Source organism: Perca fluviatilis, chromosome 4 (assembly GCF_010015445.1).
Source record: "Perca fluviatilis chromosome 4, GENO_Pfluv_1.0, whole genome shotgun sequence".
Taxonomy (NCBI): domain Eukaryota; kingdom Metazoa; phylum Chordata; class Actinopteri; order Perciformes; family Percidae; genus Perca; species Perca fluviatilis.
The window spans coordinates 11,134,638-11,153,415 of record NC_053115.1 but is presented as its reverse complement, the minus strand read 5'-3'; the positions used below and the strand labels follow the sequence as shown (position 1 = coordinate 11,153,415).

Sequence of the window (18,778 nt, the reverse complement as noted above, 5' to 3'; positions counted from 1 at the left end):
TTTTATGGGTGTCCTCACTGAAGTCTAACTACATGTGGATACCATGCAATTCCACACCAACATTTAGACCCGTGTAGTAAACTCAAGTAGATAAATGTTGGCAGTCCTTCAGATCAGGCACAACAGATTATTTCGTACCTGGTTTCCAAAATAGTTTCAGTGGTTCATCAACTCGTAACAGACTGAACGGTACTTGTGCATTCGTTTTGCTACCCTCTATCGGCCATAACCGCTCTACGCAAGTTTGCCGGATAGGGTACATATTGAGCAGATCTGTAGTTCTGAGACATGACAGCGGTAATTGACAATTCAGCTTCCAACGTAGAGGGGAACTGGAAAGGAAAAGTGCTTTGGTGTTGCTTTGAAAGTGTTACTTATTGAATTAAAACTAGTGTCAATGATACAGCACAGCCAAAATTGAAGCAAAAGCCCAACGCCGACCGCTCAATACATTAAGATTAGGGACAGGCAGCAACTACATGTTGCTAGTTAAATTCCTAGCAGTTGCGTTACCTGCTGGTATGTCATTTTGCTACAAATTCCCAGTTGTGAAAACACTTTCAAGACCCTTTCCATTTCACTGCAGGGTTTTATTTTGCAGAACGACACACCCAAAACCAGAGTCTTGCGCTTGGTCGGGGTCACACCAATTTCCACCAAGTTAGGACTCAAGAAACTGAATTCACTTGATTTAAGACAACCATTTTGAGCATCAGTTTATTAACCAGCAGGTACAAGTACTTCATATTCTCTACCCAGTAACCCCGGCTGTCTTACATGAGGAATATCTGTCTGAAGGGTTGGAACAGTAGCTAGCACCTAACGTTACTGTAAAGCTAGCAACACAACTCGGAGGAAAATCACGACGCTTAGTTACACCAAAGTCCTTTTAGTCTCTAGTTACACGTAACCATCATCAACTTAGCTAACACTTAGCTAGCTACATACGCTAACGTTATTATCAAGCGAATAGCTACCACAACAACTAATATTTCATTTAATGTTTATTAACCAGCAGGTACAAGTACTTCATATTCTCTACCCAGTAAGAGTCAGTGTATGACTCCGAGCACAGCATTCAGCCGAGTTGTTTTAGAAGCAAGCTTCCCTTTAAGAAATTCCCACAAGGTAGATGGATCTAAGAGACTTTATTGAATCATGATGTTATTTGACTCATATCTGGTTTGTTCGCTGTATTTTTAATTAGTCGAACAGACCGAAGCCCATGTCATCATCCGATTCCTCAGACTCCTCCTTGACCTCCTCCTTAGCAGCTGGTGCTGCAGCAGTCTCAGCAGCTGCTGCAGGTGCTGCAACAGCTACAAAAGCAGATGGGTCAGCCAGGAAGGCCTTGACCTGCAAGGACAAAAAAGTTAATTTCCATTTACACCTAGTGATTTTCTGGTCATACAACACCAAAGATTAATGCCCATTCTACTCGTTAACTAATGGGGACAAGTACTAATTTGATGTGCACACCTTATCTGCCAGGGGGAAGGAGTAGTCCGTCTCCACAGCAACAGCCAGTACTCTCTTGTAGCCATTGATGATTGTGTGGGGGACAGAGGCCAAAGTGGGGTAGCCAATCTCCAGACACACACTAGCGATGTTCCTCACACCCTAGATATCACAATATAGTGAACAAAATATATCATGTATACATTTCAAACAATTTAGCTGCAAGGACTTTTTTTTTTAACAGAAGAGCATCTCACCTCCAGGAACCTGGCATGCAGACAAGCCTCTGTGATGTCAAGCACCTCAGGACTGTAAACGCTGCCATTGTCATACACCTGCTGGATGTTGAGTCCGTAGGAAAAGGGTGAGATGTTCAGCATGTTGAGGAGTGTGGCCTCGCTGGCACCAACCTTGTCCCCAGTCTTGATCAAACCGACATCACTCTAAGGACAAAAATTAAAAGTTACTGACAAATATTTTGCTCTATTTAGTTTGACAAACCAGTTTCATTTAATGAGATTTGGACATTTAGTGTAAGCAAACAGTGAAATTCCAACTATCACAGTATAGTAGTTTCCAAACTCACCAAGATTTCAATGGTTCCCCTGGAGATCTTTGTGGTGATACCCAGAGCCTGGAAGAAAGAGGTCTTCTCAGGACCCAGACCAGTGTTCTGGGCTGGCACAACCACATCACAAGGGGCGATGGCACCAGCACGGGCAGCTGCAGGTACCTGTGGGTGAGTGTTTGTTTAGAATGCTACTTTAAGGCTAAAATTCTTTTAAGCATGGTTGTGCAAGGTTAAACAAGGTTATTTTTTTAAATCAATGTCTGAAACCTTACGTGCCTGGCAGTCGAGGGATACTGACTGACAGGTATAGCGAGGAGACAGTTACTGTTTGCAGGGGGAACGACAAAGCAGCACCAAACAAGCTGCATTGTAACTTATCCTGCACAAACCTAGGTTTCTCTCACGGTGTTGCCGATTGCCAAGAGTTTTATGGGGTGTACAACTGGATGAATATACTAAGTGCAAGTATCCGCACCATACTTTTCATATTTCTCTTGAAGACTCGTATTACCTTGTTTGCCAGCAGCAGGTCTCTGATCTCAGCCAGATCCTCCTTGGTGAAGACAAAGCCCACATTTCCTTTAATGTGAGGCAGTAGCCTGTCAAATCATGAAACACACGTTAGATGTGAGCAGATTGACATTTAAAAAAAAAATTAAAAATAAATAAGATGAAAAAGTGTCACATGTCTGAAACCTTGCGTCCCTGGTTGTCAGGGGGATGTAGACAGACAGGGATAGCTGGAAACAGTTTATTGTTTGCAGGGGGAACGACAAAGCAGTACTACACAAGCTGCATTGTAACTTATCCTGCTATTTAATAACCACAAATGTAGAATAGTAAACTCACTTCTCCAAGGCAGGATTGTTCTCCAGGTGGCCACGAATGGCTTTGCGCATCATGGTGTTTTTGCCCATCAGCACCACGGCCTTGCCACGCAGAGACAGACGGATGGTCTGCATCTGCTTAGATCCCACATTGTCTGCACCCACAATGAAGCATTTTGGAAAGTCATCCAGAAGTTGCTACAAATGGACGAATTTTAATTATATACATTCGTATTTACAGCATATAAGTAGATTTATTAAGATTGTGTAAATATAAACTTACATAAGCCAAGTCCTACTTACGATGATTTTCATAAAATAGTTGGACTTCCACGTGGCCCTGTCTTCCCTGGGCATCTTTGCAGTGCTTCCAAGGATCGCTTAACAGCTGGTTTAAAGACAAGGTAATATCTGCATCCAAAGAATGAAATAGTTAATAGGTGTACTTTATAAACAGTACAACGACACAATATGCATGGTACACCCTGAAATGTGCGCGACAGCTAGCTAAAGTTAGCCGGCTAACAGCAAGCTAGCAACATTTTAACAGGCCGCGCTAGCTAGGTTAAGTCACATCACCGCACTTTTACACTACAAAAAACGTATCTATGTGTTAAGAGATTATCTCATGAAGCCAAAAATCATATATGGCGTAATTTTACCAAATACAGGGTTTCCAGTTTTCAGAAAGAGAGAGAGAAAATCCTTACCGGACACAAGAGGGTCGCGTGAAAGAAAGAGGAATAGGAATGGCCGCGAGAAGGATATATACCAAACAATGACCAATCACAATGGAGTCATGGGCGTCAGCTGCACACCCATTGGATGGATGATGTGTCAATCACCTATGTAATCATATTACCACCAATAAGAGGAATGTCATTACAACCTGCTATCAACGCTTCCTCCTTTTCGACTTTACATCACAAGCGTGGTGTAATAAAGAATTATGTTTCTGCCTTTCGAACAGGACTAATCTGGCAAAATTAATGCCGATGTTAGCCCACTAGCTAACATATCCGATAGCAGAGCAAAACAATGGTACAGACTGCTTTACAGCTTCCGTCAGAAATCTGGAACCACGTGTTTGGGTATCTTTCGGTGGCAGACAAGTTTAGCGTCCGGACATCCTGCAAGTATTTCAAAAAACTTGTTGACCACGGATCTCTTTGGAAAGACTGGTCAGTAGTTCTGGGTTTTCAAAATTGCTCTTGCAACAGTCAATTCTGGGCCACTCTTCGCCGCAGAAAAGTCACCAGTGTGGTGTTAAGGAGTACCAAAGCTAAGGTCTGGAAACAGCTTGCCCTGTCCCTTCCTACTCTAACCACAGTGGTAATAGACCAAAGCTCCCAAGCAAGCCTCGACTGCTTAAAGGACTTCACAAATTTGAAGCGTCTGGCTATTAGAAACAGTCGCATCTCTCTTTTGCTAGATGCTTCCACAGTGTATCAACCCCAGCAGCTGACTCACCTTAGCATGTGCGATGTTACATTCCCCACTTCAGCAATGGGTAGCTTTATTTCTGCCGTCTCACAGTTTCCAAATCTTACATCTCTGGTCTGTCATCGGATGGGAATATTTGAAGAAACAATTTGGATGGTTCACTCCATACTTACCTGTCTGCGTAAGCTGAAACACCTCTCAGTGTCCATTGTGCATACACTGTGCGCCTTTCACAATATTTCCAGACCCAACCCAAGCCCCTTAGGAGAAGCTGGTGGTGCCCCAATCTTGTCCAGTTTGGAACTTATTGACTGCATGGATCATTCATTACCAGAAGATGCAATGAGGCTGATGCCTGGCCTTAAGAGGCTTGCTGTTTTCTTCAAGAGCTCGCATAAGGAGATGCCAGAAACATGGCCATCACCTGATGGCTGTCACCTGAAAACATGGCTGAGTGACCTCCCTCAACTGTCAACCCTGGTCATTGTCAAGGGCCCGCCTGTTAGGAAGTATGTCGCCTCCATTCCAGCCACATTGACCAGTCTCACACTGTGTGTTGCAGGGTTGTCCTTAGAGGACATGGCAGCCGTGTCAGTGCAGGTACCAAATCTCCTGCACTTTCACATAGACCCCTGGCCCTCACATTTGGGAGCTCACACAGCTCAAATCCCACACCTTTTTCCAAAGCTCAAAGGTCTCAAACTTCGACATGAACATGTACCAGAGAAAGACTTCTTACACCTTCACCAGCTGCAGGACCTGGAATGCTTGGAGATTCTGGATATGCACCCGCAACTCTCTGAGCTTATTGGCAAGCTCCAATCTCTCACGCAGTACAGATTTCAGGTCACAACCTCTCCTCACAGGAGAGATGTGTTGTCTTGTCCTTGTGTTTGTCAGGTGTATTGAATTCCTGTCCTTTTCCCCCGGCCAGTCAGATTGTTGCCATGTTGTTGTTTGAACCTGTCGGGATCAGATTTAATGTCTGGGGTTTTGATTTTCAAAATGATTTGAACATGCATTTACTTAAAATTAATCTACAGACTCCACAACCACACAGTGCTACCTGAGCTATATCTTAGTTTCTTTTTCATATTTAAAATTGATTTCCTTAATCTGTTATACTACCCACTGTTAACCTAAACCAATGGTTCCCAAGCTGGGGGTCAACCACTTACAAGGGGTCACAAAACAAATGTTTTCAGTCTAATCTTTGTTTTGTTATCAAGTAAACATCCCTTTTGTTGGAAGGGATCATAAGCTAAAAGGTTGTGACCCAACATCAATGCTGTATTAAACTCTGTACATAAAATGTCCTGTTTTTGACTTTTTTTTAAATGTGTACATAAACATTTCAGCTGTGTGGAGTCATTTTCTTATGAATCACACTCAGGTAAAGGTCATATATTCTGTTCATTTCACCCATAACCGCAATTATGGTTTGTAAAATGTTTGCTACAACCTTGCAAATTTATTTTATTTTATTTATTTTTAATCAACTGGATTACTTCCAGTGTAGCTATTTATTTATTTATTTATTTATTTTTTAATATTTCATGAACATCTTGTGTGCCAAAGATCTGGTTTAATGCAAAACACTGAAAAAGGTAACGGTATGGGTGAAAACAGAGACAACAACAAAACAGAGACAACAAAGTCACTTTTCAGACAAAACAATGGCAGAAATAAAGTTCTTATTTTATTTGCAGCAGTTATAATCAGTCAGTAATCAGGACCCACATACACCCCACCCACACAGTCAGTCAAATTTGTGGATCATGAAAATATTCAAATCGTGAAAGCTCACATGAATGTCTCCATTTACAAAGCAAAAGTTCACGTTATCTCATTAACGGTAAAAGGCTTTGATTTTATTTTTTACAAATTCTTTGACAGAAGCAAAAACTATAAGGCAATATACTGTAAGCAGATAAATATACATGGGGCAAAATAAAGTCACATCTGTTCATTTACCCCTGCTACTTTCTGTAAATCTGAAACAGCTACAAGTGTACACTATACTGTCTGCTGAATGACTCTCCTGGGCTCGTCTATTACAGTGTAAACTTTTGGGTGTTCGGAGTTAAGATGCACCACAGCAGACGAAGCCTCTCCTAGAGTTCAGCACATAAAGAGTCAAATCACAGGAAAAAGTTGAGAACTCCACAGTGTATAAGACCTTATTGCATTGACACATTTGGCACAGAAGCAAACATTTTCTCAAAGTAAAAACAATGTGGATACTGTGTATTCACTAGGTGCACACATAGTGATCAAATTAAAGACGAGCAATATTGTCAAATCAAAAATCACTTTGTCTCATATGTGACAAAACAGAGCTACAAGTAAAATAAAGTTGAAATTAGTCATTACATAAATGTTGCTAGATGCTTGGCCTGGCTTGGTGTTGTATACTGATTCCTGACCAGCTAACACCAACATCCAGCTTCCATCAGTGAGCCAAGTGCTGACATCAACTCAGACAGCAGGATCATAGTTTATGACTCATAATAAAAATAAAGAGGGCTGCACTTCCTGACACACTGGAATCAAAGCTGGTACGTGTTGTGTGTGAGAACAGGATCAACTATTGTTAGCCTACATGTCATTAGAGCCAGCTCTTTGCATATCAGTGTGAGCCCAAACAGCTCAAAAATATATATATTTCCATCAAACAGTGACAAAACACAGTTCGGTCACAAAGTCGAGCATATTACAGGTGTACAAATTTAGATTCTGATTGTAACAGCAACTGGCAGCTAGTGCTGATATAACTCCATGTAAAAGAAAACATGCTTCTAATCCAAAAGCACAACCATATTTTAAATGTTGCACCAGCCTTATTAATAGATTAAATACAGTGATAAATTCACAATAGTAGCAATAGTAACATATGAAAAAGATGTTAAACTGAAGCATCATTTGTTCTGAATTGAATTCTTCTGAATTTATTCTGTGTGGGTAAATAGAGCAGGAAAATCTCCACTTTTAATCTGGAGTAAAGACAATCAACTTTGTTTTGGCTTGTTTTAAATTGCACCATAAATTCAACATTAATAACCATAGTACATATGTTATTCTTAAAGACCTACTTTTTGCCATCATCAATCGCAACCGTTTCATTTTATTTCAACAGTATTTATGTAAAATGCCATAGTACACACTTTGCAGTAGGAAAGTAAAAATGAAGTTCCAAGTTGCTACAAAAGTTCTATATAGTGACTTTCTAAAGTTTGATTTCACTCCCAGTGGGAAATAATCAACGTACAAGAGCAGAAATGTGAGTGTAATGTTTGGTGAAACTGAGAAAACATCTGGGTTTATTTTCATAGTAAAATAGTAGAAAAATAAGGACTAGCTAATATCTTGCAGACACCTGTAAAATGCACTTTAAGACGGTCTCATCAAGAGATCTGTGGTTGGAGTGTGCAGAGTTTGAACTGGTATTTTAAAGAAGTGAAGGAGAAGTTCTGTCTGTGTGTGTGTGTGTGTGTGTGTGTGTGTGTGTGTGTGTGTGTGTGTGTGTGTGTGTGTGTGTGTGTGTGTGTGTGTGTGTGTGTGTGTGTGTACATATATCATGGTTATTTTTAAGTTTTCAAAGCTACAAAAATACATATTTTTCATAGATTATTCCAACACTCATTGGCCAAGCACTATGTATTCAACACTCAACATATTCTCAAAACTGTTTAAGTCAATGGTCCATGCAATCAAGCAGCTGTCTTATATCTGCATAAAACCACCATAGGATCTTGCCCTGCATTTACAAATAAAGGCTCTGAGGAAATCTTAATTTGATGCCCATATGCTCACATATGCACACACATATGGGTAAATTAGCGTGTTTTCTTTGCTGCACACAGGAGAAAAACTCTAAATGAAAATCTCTTTGGGCTCTGTTAAAAATTTCTTCAGCAAAAGTATGAAATGCCAAGCCTGATAGGTTGGACAGCCAGGGAACGGTCAATAGAAGAAGACCTTTCTCACCCTAATGATGTGATTCACTAGCACACCAACGCCCTCATTCTCAAAAACTACTTCACTGACTCATACATGCTAGACATGTGAGTGCACCCACATCCACACGTGCATTCAGACATGTAAATAAATGTGTAGAGGCGTGCACACACACATTTATACACAATCCCACAGTCTAACTGAAGAGTTTAACAAAGCAGCCCTGGCAGTAGGGCTTGTCGTTCTGCTCCTTGAAGGTGCCTTTGTTAAGCTGCTTGAGGCAGAAGGCGCACACAAAGTGCTCTGGGTGGAACTTCTTGCCCATTGCTGTGATGCAGCGACCGGTGATGGGCTTCTGGCAGCCGGAGCACAGCGAGCCACGCTGCTCGTGGTAGTGCGCCTCACAGTACGGCTGGCCCTCGTGGTCAAAGAAGCTGCCGTTTATGAATGGGGTGAAGCACTCCTGGACAATCAGAAGAGAAGAGGGAGAAGTTATGATGATGGCTTAACATAAAAATGGCCATATTCGTAAAAAGACATCTCAAGTGACTCACCCTGCAGACGAAGCATTCAGGGTGCCAGAGTGAGTTGAGAGCAGAGATGTAGTTCTCCAGGATGGCGCGGGCACAGCCACCACATTTAGGGGCAAACATGTCAAAGTAGTCCTTCCTGCAGAACGCCTTTCCATCCTTCTCATGGAAACCTAGAGGGCAGCAAAGACACACAGTGGCTCACTCTGTAGCCTATGCTTCTTTTAATATTAAAAATTCAACATTGCTCTTTTTCTACACAAACCAGGTTGTGTTATTAATTGATGAGCAGTTGGTACCTTCTGGTCCGAAAAAGGCTCCACACTGGGCACAGAAGAAGTGCTCTGGATGCCAAGTCTTGTCCAAAGCAGTCACTACTCTCTGTGAAACAAAGGAGAACACAATGGTCAATCATTCAATTTCTGCTAAAAGGTGTGACCCATAAACAATCAGGTGAAAAGGTGGTTCCTCATGTTGCTCTAAAAGAAAGCCAACATACAGTATAAGCATGTATGTCATTATGGGGGACACTAACACATCAGAAAGTCAGAGGCCAGGAGAGGGCAGGCAAAGTCCACAGAGGCAGTGTGGGAGGTGCTGGGAGGCTGTGTATGACGGTTACCTTGTGTTTTCCTGGCATTTCTAAGCAGCTTCAGCTGGAAGCACACTCTTACTGTTCATGTAAAACCATATTTTGAAACATCCACAGCTGCTAAGTTTCCACAGCAGGGCAACAATTACTCACTGTAAATTACATGTCAGAGCACAAGGGATTTTTGGCTTTGCCACCAGGGGATGCAGTCTTAAAAAAAGAGGGTTTTTGTGGGCGCCCAGATAGCTCAGTTGGTAGAACGGGCGCTCATATATAGAGGTTTACTTCTCGACGCAGCGGGACAGGGTTCAACTCCGACCTGCGGCTCTTTGCTGCATGTTATTTTTCTCTCTCTCCCCTTTCATGTCTTCAGCTGTCCTGTCAAATAAAGGCCTAAAATGCCCAAAAATAATCTTTAAAAAAAAAAGAGGGTTTTTGTGAGGGAGGGCAATCTTTAACATTCAATATTTGTATAGATGGATACAGAGCAATTCAATTGATAATATTACAACAGGGTACAAAACCTGTAAATGAGCATTACCAAAGTCAAAATACAAATGGAGCAATTCACAATCAACTCAAATGTTTAACACAACTAAATATAAACACGTATACAGTCCAGGATTAAAATAAAAAAAAAAAAATTGTTTTTAGAAATTCTAACTTTAGTGGTTCCCTTAGACCTCTAAAAGATACAATACCACTTTCAACCCTGGTAAAAACCCCAAACCAAGGTTTGAATGTAAACCACTGGATGTTCAAAAGTGACTTACTAAAGAAAGAAAGAGAAATATCTGCCTTACCCCAGGTTAATGTGCACTGTCTACTTCCCTTCCAGTACCTCTGGCACTGTGTGTGTGTGTGTGTGTGTGTGTGTGTGTGTGTGTGTGTGTGTGTGTGTGTGTGTGTGTGTGTGTGTGTGTGTGTGTGTGTGAACAAAGGCTGAAATCTCCTGATGTGAGTGTGTCACTATGAGGATAAGACTGAGCGCTGACAAGCGAGAGGAGAGTAGCATGCACAAAGCAACTAAAGTCCCTTCACTTCTACTGCCTCTAGGATTAGTCTGTGTGTTTGTTTGTTTGTTTGTTTGTTTGTTTGTTTGTTTGTTTGTTTGTTTGTTTGTTTGTTTGTTTGTTTGTTTGTTTGTTTGTTTGTTTGTTTGTTTGTTTGTTTGTTTGTTTGTTTGTTTGTTTGTTTGTTTTGTTTTGTGTGTGTGTGTGTGTGTGTGTGTGTGTGTGTGTGTGTGTGTGTGTAACTCTAAATGTCTGCTTAAGAAATAAAGGCAATGTAATAAATGTAGTGATTTAAGTAAGGCCTTAATCCATTAAGTTATGAATCAATACAATCCTTATCCACCCATCCATTGTAACATGCTTGTGCGTGTGTGTGTTTGTGTGTGTGTGTTAATGCATGCATTACTAACATCCAGTATGGGTCCATTACAGTAGTGGCATCGTGGTGAGAACAGGCTATGGTAGTCTTTCTCACAGTAAGGCTGCCCCTCACGCTCAAAGAAGTTCCTGGAGCCTATCTCCTCCTGGCAGTGGGTGCACACAAAGTGCTCGGGGTGCCACGTTCTGCCCATGGCAGTCACCACCTGGTGTTGGGAGACACATTGCATTAAAGTGAAATGAGCTTCTGAGGGAAAGACCTGGCTCAGCATAGAAAATCACTGCAGCCTTGCATGCAAGAATCAAAGGGGATTTTGCAAACAGCAGCAGATATCATAGCTCAAGTTTAAAAATGAGAAAATCATATATTCAAACTAATCCCAGTCCCTTTCAGTTGGATCAAGATTCACAGAAATCAACATGTTTGCGCTTCTTTAAACAAAAGTCTCAAAGTAACTAAGTAAACATAATAAAACAGAATAGAAGCTTCATGTTTTATCTTGCTCCACTTATTTTGCCAATTATTTAAGAGCTGAATTATTGATAGATTACCTGGCTTGGTCCTTAAGCAATCAGCACAGTTTGAAATATGTGAAACATGAGCCAACACTGCACACCCCAGCCAACTTGGGCAAATACATCTGGAGTGCAATCTGTTTTTTTCTTAACAACAAAAAGCTATGATGAGGTTATATAAGCCACAGAAACAATGTGTGCACGTGTATCTAAAAGGCATAGAAATTTCCAACTGAAATCTTCCATTGTTTTTATATGATTCAATGTTATCACCTGTCCAACAATAGGTTTCTTGCAGGCTCCGCAGACACCTTTAGCCACCGTCTGGACCCCGAGTCTGTTGAGGTCGGACTGCAGGCTTCCCAGCATGTTGTCCAGCTTGTTGGCTGGTTTGGGGGGACCCGTGGGAGAAGTCTTTCCCTGGGACTGGATCTGACAAGAGATGAAAGACCAAAGTAGCTTCACTATACCGTTCTCATCATTTTGCGTGATCATTTTCTGGACTTACCTTTTTGTCACATTACATTATTTTGTAAACCTAATATAATTCTTTCATGTAACTGCCTTTGTAATTATTCGTTCCAATAGTCCCTCCCTGGATTGCTGGTAGTACAACAAGTTAACAATCTAAATGGTGGTTAGCTGTCTCTTTCCGGGAGACGGAAAGAACATACCAAGACACGCCATAGAAATATCAACCGTGACAAAATCTTTCCTCATCTAACCCTAATCCATGTATGATGACTCTCTAATATCAATATAGTGTGTGTGAATGTCTGTCTACTGTGATATGAGCAAACACAGACCTTCTCAGATGGTGTGGTTATTGGAGCTTCATGACGCTTACATTCCACTGAGAGAGAAAATAGCATCTGCGCTCCACGTATTCTCTCTCACACACACAAATTAGACAGCCAGGCATCTCACTGAGCCTTCGACCTGAACGCAATTATGCTCTAGCACTCATATCAATCTCCTGCTCTACTAGTCTTCACCAAAACTACGTCAATAAAGTCACTATGGATTCTAAAAGAGGGGATGGTACATGACATTCAACGTGCCGTTTTCTAACCTAGTGGGACCTGTTGACGGAAGTCGTGTGGGAGCTGCTATAATTGTGTTGGTAACTGTGCTGTCATGTGGCCGATTAGGTTTCAGTTGCACTGCGATCCTACCATTCCTGCGCATGGTAGGACAGTCAGTGTAACGGGAACATGGGGGGGTTACACTCCTCTTTCCTCTAAGCTCTTAAACTCTCCGTTCCACTCTGAACACACAGCCCTTGGCGCCGTCATATGTCAGAATTAGAAAAGGGGCTCAGTCTCTCCAGTCTGAATGTCAGCACCCCTCATAACCTGGACTGACTAGATTTCAGACAAAGCTTTTAAAGAGTTACCTGTTGCAACTTGGCACGAATGGACACCAGGGATCAAAAACAGAGTCAATGACCAGATGGATTATATACAGTAGTTAACATAAATGCTGGGGTGTTCCAACTGCTTGGATTTGAACCAAATAAACTGCAAACGCTCAAATAAAACAACTCAAAGTTTAGAAGAATGTGAGAGAAGAGAAGGATGAAGAAAGGTGATCCGTGCCTGCATTGGTGGGAAGATGGGGTCATACTCGGTCTGACAACCCACTGATACAAAGACCTTGGGAGGGGGAGGTGGCGTGACAGGCTTGGGAGGGGGACTAGGTGATGGAGGGGGCTGCACAAGGGGAGGCGTGGGTTCCCTAGGGGGAGGACTAGGTTCCTTGGGGGGAGGAGGGGTAGGTTCTCGAGGAGGGGTAGGTTCTCGAGGAGGGGGAGGGGGAGGGGTCGGAGGCGGAGGAGGTAGTGGTGGAGGAGTATGCTTGACTTGGGATGGCTTTTTGGGTGCTGGGGGAGATTGCGGAGGGGGGAGGACTTTTCTCTGTGGGGCAGGTGATTCTGGAGGGATGATGATCTGGGGGAAAGAAGGAAAAAGGAAACAGCAAAGAGAGCAGTGCAAACACAGGGGTCAGAATGAGGAAAAGGAAGTAACAAAATTGTCTCAACAAACTAAATTGCTTATAGTGACTGCCAAGGACAAATACAATTTTTATGTTGATATGATGAAACATCATATATTTTTAATATTTTCCAGTTCACTTATTGCCCATAGGCCAAAGTAGCATAATAATAATTTGCTACTCTTGGTTTAATGTGGTCCCAGAGTAGCACTGAATAGCACTGACTCCTGCTGTGCGCCTCTAACGTCTACCTTATCCACAGATGGCTGGACCCTTTCTTCCCGTGTTCGCTGTGGGTTGGACATGACGATGACTCCCTCTGTCATCCAATCATCTGGCTGTTGCTTACGCTTGCGCTCCACTCGCCCAATTCCCAGTTTCCCCTGTAGCTCCTCAATGAGTCGGTCTTGCGAGTTGCTCTTATTCACAATGACCGGTCCCATTTTACGCCTTAACATTCCCTCCCTGAACATTGGATGCACGTTGGAGGTCTCTTTGGTGCGGCGGATAACCGACTTGAGCTGGAGAGTAGATGATATAGGGAGGTGTGGGGTTGTGCCATTCACCACAAAGTCCATGTTGGGTTACAAACACAAGCAGGACAGGCCCAGCACAGGATATTTCATTTAAGTGGCAAAATAATGCTCAAGTACTAGCAAGAACATACTTTTGTCAGGCACTTGTGTATCCAATCAAATTTGCCCGCAAAAGAGAAGCACAGCCTTCCATTCCATTTAAATTGATTCTCTAATGTCAAGTCTACTTAAAACTATTTAGGCATGCTGGATAGCTGAGGCCAAGACAACGCAGGTATATCACAAAATGCTTGCACATAAGTCTGCACGTGCCAAAGCAAGGCCAAACATCAAAGCAAAGTTCTTGAATGTTTTTCAATTACATACATACAGTATGCATTAGCAAAAAAATAAACATATCCATCCTACTGTCTATTTATTGACACCATCAGTAAAAAAAACAATTTTTTGCATCATCCACTGATTGCATAAACATGACAGGCCACGCCCTGTGACTAACACAGCAATGTCGACCAAAGCAAGTAGGGGCGTGCGGAAACATATTTTCAGCAAAGCTTTCGACATCAGCCACACAGTCTCTACTGGGAGATTTCTCCCTCAAGCCATTTTGTAATTGCTCTGCAATGACACCACATGCATCACGCCACATACATGGAGGAATTTCTCTTCATCAATACACTTTGTGTTTTTCTACTTTTGCACACCTCCTTGAGTACTTGCAGGATCTACTCTCCCAAAATAAGCTTATTTCTGCAACTAGAGATAAACTTGGCTTAAACAATTATCTAACACAGCCATTGTGCCATTATTGTCAGAGATAATTAATATCTTAGGCCACATGGCTAAATAATAGAAAGACCACATGGGGTACTAAAGCCTCTCTAGCTTTTTACCAGCAGCTTATTTTGGGAGAGTCAAGTTGAGTGTCCTACTTGGCCAGAAGCAGATAGTCGCTCGACAGCAGAGGGCTGCTGAGTGGGAAGGTCCAGCGTTGCATCTGGTGTCCCGGGGCAGGTGGAGGGGGTGAAACACTCATCCATCCAGCTGGACTCAGTCATGGGTGTCAGGGTTCCCTCTCGACTGAGATCAGGGTAAATTCCGTCTTCCTCCTCCCAAGACCTGTCTTCATCTCCGAGCATAATGGAAGCAGGTGCCTGGTTCTCACTCGGTTGGGTGTAGTCGGGGGCTAAGAGTTTGCCTAAAGCATCATCTAATAAAGGCTCCCGACACGGCCATGTTAAATCCAGCATTTCACCTCCCTGCTTTTCTGTAAGAGGGGGAAACGGGCTATTTGATGGTACATCGGCAAATAAAACTGGTGAAGCTCTGGGAGTGCTGGTGCTGAAAACTGTGTAATTTTTTCTGATGACTGAGGCAGGACTTTTAGGACTTGCAGTTCCACTCTTTGGAACTGTCACTGGACTTAAAATCCTTGGGAGTGTTACTGAGCAAGCAGTCATTGGCAATGTTTCAGGACTAGAACTCTTGGGTATACTTGCTGAACTAGAGATATCAGGCACTGTCACAGGGCTTGCAATCTTTGGAACTGGACTTGAAAGTCTTGGAAGTGAAACTGGACTAGCACTCTTGGGAACTGTTTCTGGACTCGAATTCTTTGGGACAATTACTGCACTAGAGAGATTAGGGACTGTCACTGGACTCACACTTTTTGGAACTGGACTTGAAAGCCTTGTATCTGTGACTGGACTAGCATTCTTTGCAGCTTCTGGACTATGATTTATAGGAACAAGACTGTAGCTTTTAGGGATTGGGCTTGGGTTCTTGTAAGACTGATTTAGATTGGAGCATTTAAGATCAGGTGGACTAGGACTATTGGATCTAAGAATGGGACTGGAGTTTATAGACACAGTAACAGGACTAGGGCTCTTGGAAACAACTACTGGACTAAAACTTCTGCCAACAGTAACTGGGCTTAAGCTCTTTCCAAGTGTACTTGAGACTTTACTAGCGTTAGTGATTGACATATATGTAGGGCTGTTGACTTCAGCTTGACTAGCAGGCTTTGTGTTACTGGAGATACTGAGGCTCTCCACATGAAAGATCTCAGAGGTGACACTGCTACCATCATCTATCTGTTGGACCTGGGAGTACTGAAGGCTCTTGGACGATGCATTGACTACAGTGGAACCATCTGAAGACGTAGGGGCTGAACAACCATCTTCATCTATATGGAGTTCGAATGGAAGAGGGGTACAGGAAGGAGTAGTGTAACTAGAAGGTAGAAGAGTATCCACTGAACCAATACTAGGATCAATAGATTGGGAGGTTCGTGGGGAACCAGCTACCAAGGAAGGGTCTACAGCTTCCTGATTCAGAGACAACTGAGAACCAGACTGAATCGGATGCATTGACGTAATGATCACAATGTACAAACAAAGACAAGACATAAACAGTGGTAGAGAAAAGAGAAAAAGACCAGGAAAAAGACATTGAGAATGAAGGGAATGAACAGAAAAGTTGTCTCACACACAAAGCCAAGCAGGGGCAGAGTTCACTCAATGTCTTCAAGTAATCGTTCCTAAAATACTACAAAAATGAAACTAAAATAAACATTTGTTTATTTGAACAAATTAAGTTTTGATGTTTTACCTCAGACATGAACAATCACTTAAAATCTAAAAAAGTGACCAGACTTAATACTTATTCGAAAAAGTTAACATTGTAATGTTCACAAAGATAACATTTGTTGCTATGTGTTAATGGGTTTTAATGGGAAATGGTTTGGGATTGCATTGTGTTATCAACAGACTTATGTTGATTTTGATGATCAATAAATGCACAGTCAAACAAATGTAGCACAACAAAATCTAAATGCCATCTGGTATATGGTTGTCAAGCGTGACAACTCAAAGTAAATTTGAAATTAAAAGGTGGTTGTCAATTTCTGGTCCGTTTTAAAATATTTTGTTGGAACAAACAAAAGCTGATTCAAAATAAAGGAAAGGTTAAAAATAAGAAATAATTCTTTCTTCAGCGGAGGTAAATAAAAGCACGACCCACTATATTTATGCCATTGCAACATTTCAAAAGTTTACAGTTGAAAGTGAAATCTATGAAAACAATAGAACAGCAGAACCTGCATTTGTAGGAAAACTTCAACATTTCTATTGTGGAACACTCCAGCAGTAGCAATCAATTTGACATTACAAAGCCACAAATATGGAAAAGACACTGAATAAAATTAGTCTGATCCTAGATCCTAGTTTCTACAATGAATTTAACAGTCGTGCAGCACAGTCTTCAACAGTTGCACAATGGCAAAAAATAGACATCCTCCATCCAATACGCAAAAGTGATGAGCCACAATCTACCCAATACCATACTCACATTGCTTTGGACTTTGAAGTCAGACAGGGAGGCCATTAGCTCATCCAGCTCTCGTGTGGCAGAGGAGGCAGACATTCTGGCTTGCTGCTGTGCTGGTGTTTCCTCCTGTCCATCGGTTTGTCCAACTGACACAATCAATGGTGTCGGACTAAAGAAAGAGAGAACACAATTAACAAATGGGCGCTCCACATTAAATGTTAATATAACATGTATGAGCACTAATTTAAACAGCTTAATGCGGCATCATTTCCATGTTGCTTTAATAATTTGTCGCTTACATGGGTGAGGGCACAGAACTTTCCAGCTCATCCAGAAGGCTCTCTACACTTGGTCGTACATCCTCTATTCCCCGAGCTGCCATACTGCGTTTGGGCTTCTCTAATACAGGTGGAGCAGCCTTGCCTACAGTAGAGACTCCATTCTCCTGGACATGGTGGATGACGCTGCTGGCAGGCAGCGGGGGAGCTGCTTCTTCTATTACAGAAAAAAAAAGCTTAATTATTTTCCTTCATGGATCCACAGTGCATAGTTTATCATTTCATAAACCCCCAAACACCAAAATACAGTGGAGAGAAGGGACAATCCATGTGAAATACCACAAAAACAATCATGCTAAATTTAGATAGTGACATCCGAGAAACACAAGTAAAGTAATCTTTGTTTACCTTCTGTGGGGAAGGCAGGAGTGCTTTGCTGGACAGCGTTAAGCTCCAAAAGCAGGCGGTCCAGCTCAGACAGGTTGCTGCCCAAGGATGAGTTCATGGCTGATGACTCACTACTCTTCTGCTTATTAGGGAAACTGTACAGAGTAGAGAAAAGAACCAATATGTTTCGTCAAAAGAACTATGGACTGAGAGTGTTGCTATATTTTGACACTGGCATCATTTAGAGAGTGTCTCTGGCTCACAGATGAGTCCAAATCCAAATGGAGATTTCTAGTCTAATGTTTTGTGGTTCTCAAATAGATTACACACATGCTCCCCCTTTTAATGTTCTCCCTATAATTAGCAAAATATGGTAGTGGTTTTTCACAGACATGCTGCCAAGTAAAGTTATCTATATTCCCAAAGAGTTCCCTCACTTTTATATAAGTTGTAAGACTGTTTATAAATTGTTGACCCAACTAACGTGATTCCAGGTCCTACCTGTATACGTGGTCCTCTTCACCAATGGGTTGAGTTGGACTGCTGCTATCTCTAGACCAGGGACTTCTCTGAGCTGAGCTGAAGGACTGAGGAGAGGAAGTGAAGTCACTATATAGTATTCAGAAGACCATTTGCAAATGTAGCAACTCATTTACACTTTTATTCATGAGTAAATTAAACAATGTTTTTAATTGAATAATTGCATAATAACATGTATGTGAGCATTTACCTCTGTTTCATCAAGTCCGTTTAGCTCAGAGGGAGTGGGTGGGACTTGGGGCGGAGAGCAGAGGTCTTGCTTGGTCTGACCACCAACAGGGAAGGAGTAGGCGCTCTCGTCAGACAGGAAGAGCGGACGCTTGGAAATGTGGGATGTTGTGGACTCAAGGTCCGCCAACAAAGCATCTGCGGAAATACGAAACAAAGATTTTATCGTCACAGGTCTGAAGCTAATTATATTCCCAGACAA

General features: G+C 42.0%; 2 protein-coding genes across 6 annotated transcripts in view; both read right to left on the bottom strand.

Annotated features, from left to right (window-relative positions):
* Positions 1 to 1,129: 1,129 nt before the first annotated feature.
* On the bottom strand, positions 1,130 to 3,703 carry rplp0 (ribosomal protein, large, P0). 2 transcript variants are annotated; one of them, XM_039796696.1, is made up of 8 exons: positions 3,567 to 3,703; positions 3,160 to 3,267; positions 2,879 to 3,054; positions 2,541 to 2,628; positions 2,045 to 2,191; positions 1,716 to 1,901; positions 1,480 to 1,620; positions 1,130 to 1,356 (listed from the first exon to the last, which is right to left on the bottom strand). In XM_039796696.1, the coding sequence occupies exons 2-8, from the start codon at positions 3,211 to 3,213 to the stop codon at positions 1,204 to 1,206; spliced, it is 945 nt and encodes a 314-aa protein (XP_039652630.1). In that variant the 5' UTR covers positions 3,214 to 3,267; positions 3,567 to 3,703; the 3' UTR covers positions 1,130 to 1,203. The 2 variants fall into 2 exon arrangements, with proteins under 2 accessions (XP_039652630.1, XP_039652631.1); XM_039796697.1 differs by lacking the exon at positions 3,567 to 3,703 and having other exon boundaries at positions 3,140 to 3,267.
* Positions 3,704 to 5,973: 2,270 nt separating this feature from the next.
* Positions 5,974 to 18,778, bottom strand: part of LOC120556879 (paxillin-like) — a 32,201-nt gene continuing 19,396 nt past the window's right edge. For 3 of the 4 annotated variants that reach the window (XM_039796692.1, XM_039796693.1, XM_039796694.1), the window contains exons 2-14: positions 18,539 to 18,714; positions 18,310 to 18,395; positions 17,830 to 17,963; positions 17,443 to 17,638; positions 17,165 to 17,312; positions 14,749 to 16,170; positions 13,532 to 13,801; positions 12,884 to 13,234; positions 11,559 to 11,717; positions 10,802 to 10,975; positions 9,086 to 9,167; positions 8,811 to 8,959; positions 5,974 to 8,719 (exon numbers count right to left, since the gene is read on the bottom strand). In XM_039796692.1, the coding sequence (XP_039652626.1) occupies positions 8,453 to 8,719; positions 8,811 to 8,959; positions 9,086 to 9,167; positions 10,802 to 10,975; positions 11,559 to 11,717; positions 12,884 to 13,234; positions 13,532 to 13,801; positions 14,749 to 16,170; positions 17,165 to 17,312; positions 17,443 to 17,638; positions 17,830 to 17,963; positions 18,310 to 18,395; positions 18,539 to 18,714 (3,614 nt within the window). In that variant the 3' untranslated portion in view covers positions 5,974 to 8,452. The remainder of the gene's footprint in view (positions 8,720 to 8,810; positions 8,960 to 9,085; positions 9,168 to 10,801; positions 10,976 to 11,558; positions 11,718 to 12,883; positions 13,235 to 13,531; positions 13,802 to 14,748; positions 16,171 to 17,164; positions 17,313 to 17,442; positions 17,639 to 17,829; positions 17,964 to 18,309; positions 18,396 to 18,538; positions 18,715 to 18,778) is intronic. The other variant, XM_039796695.1, reaches the window with a different exon arrangement.

Coding starts and splice junctions, on each gene's coding strand:
- rplp0 (XM_039796696.1), bottom strand. CDS start 3,213: ATGCCCAGGGAAGACAGGGCCACGTGGAAGTCCAACTATTTTATGAAA. Junction 2,192..2,540: donor ACCTGCTGCTGGCAAACAAG/GTAATACGAGTC, acceptor ACTCACCCACAG/GTACCTGCAGCTGCCCGTGC. Junction 1,621..1,715: donor TGCATGCCAGGTTCCTGGAG/GTGAGATGCTCT, acceptor TGTGATATCTAG/GGTGTGAGGAACATCGCTAG.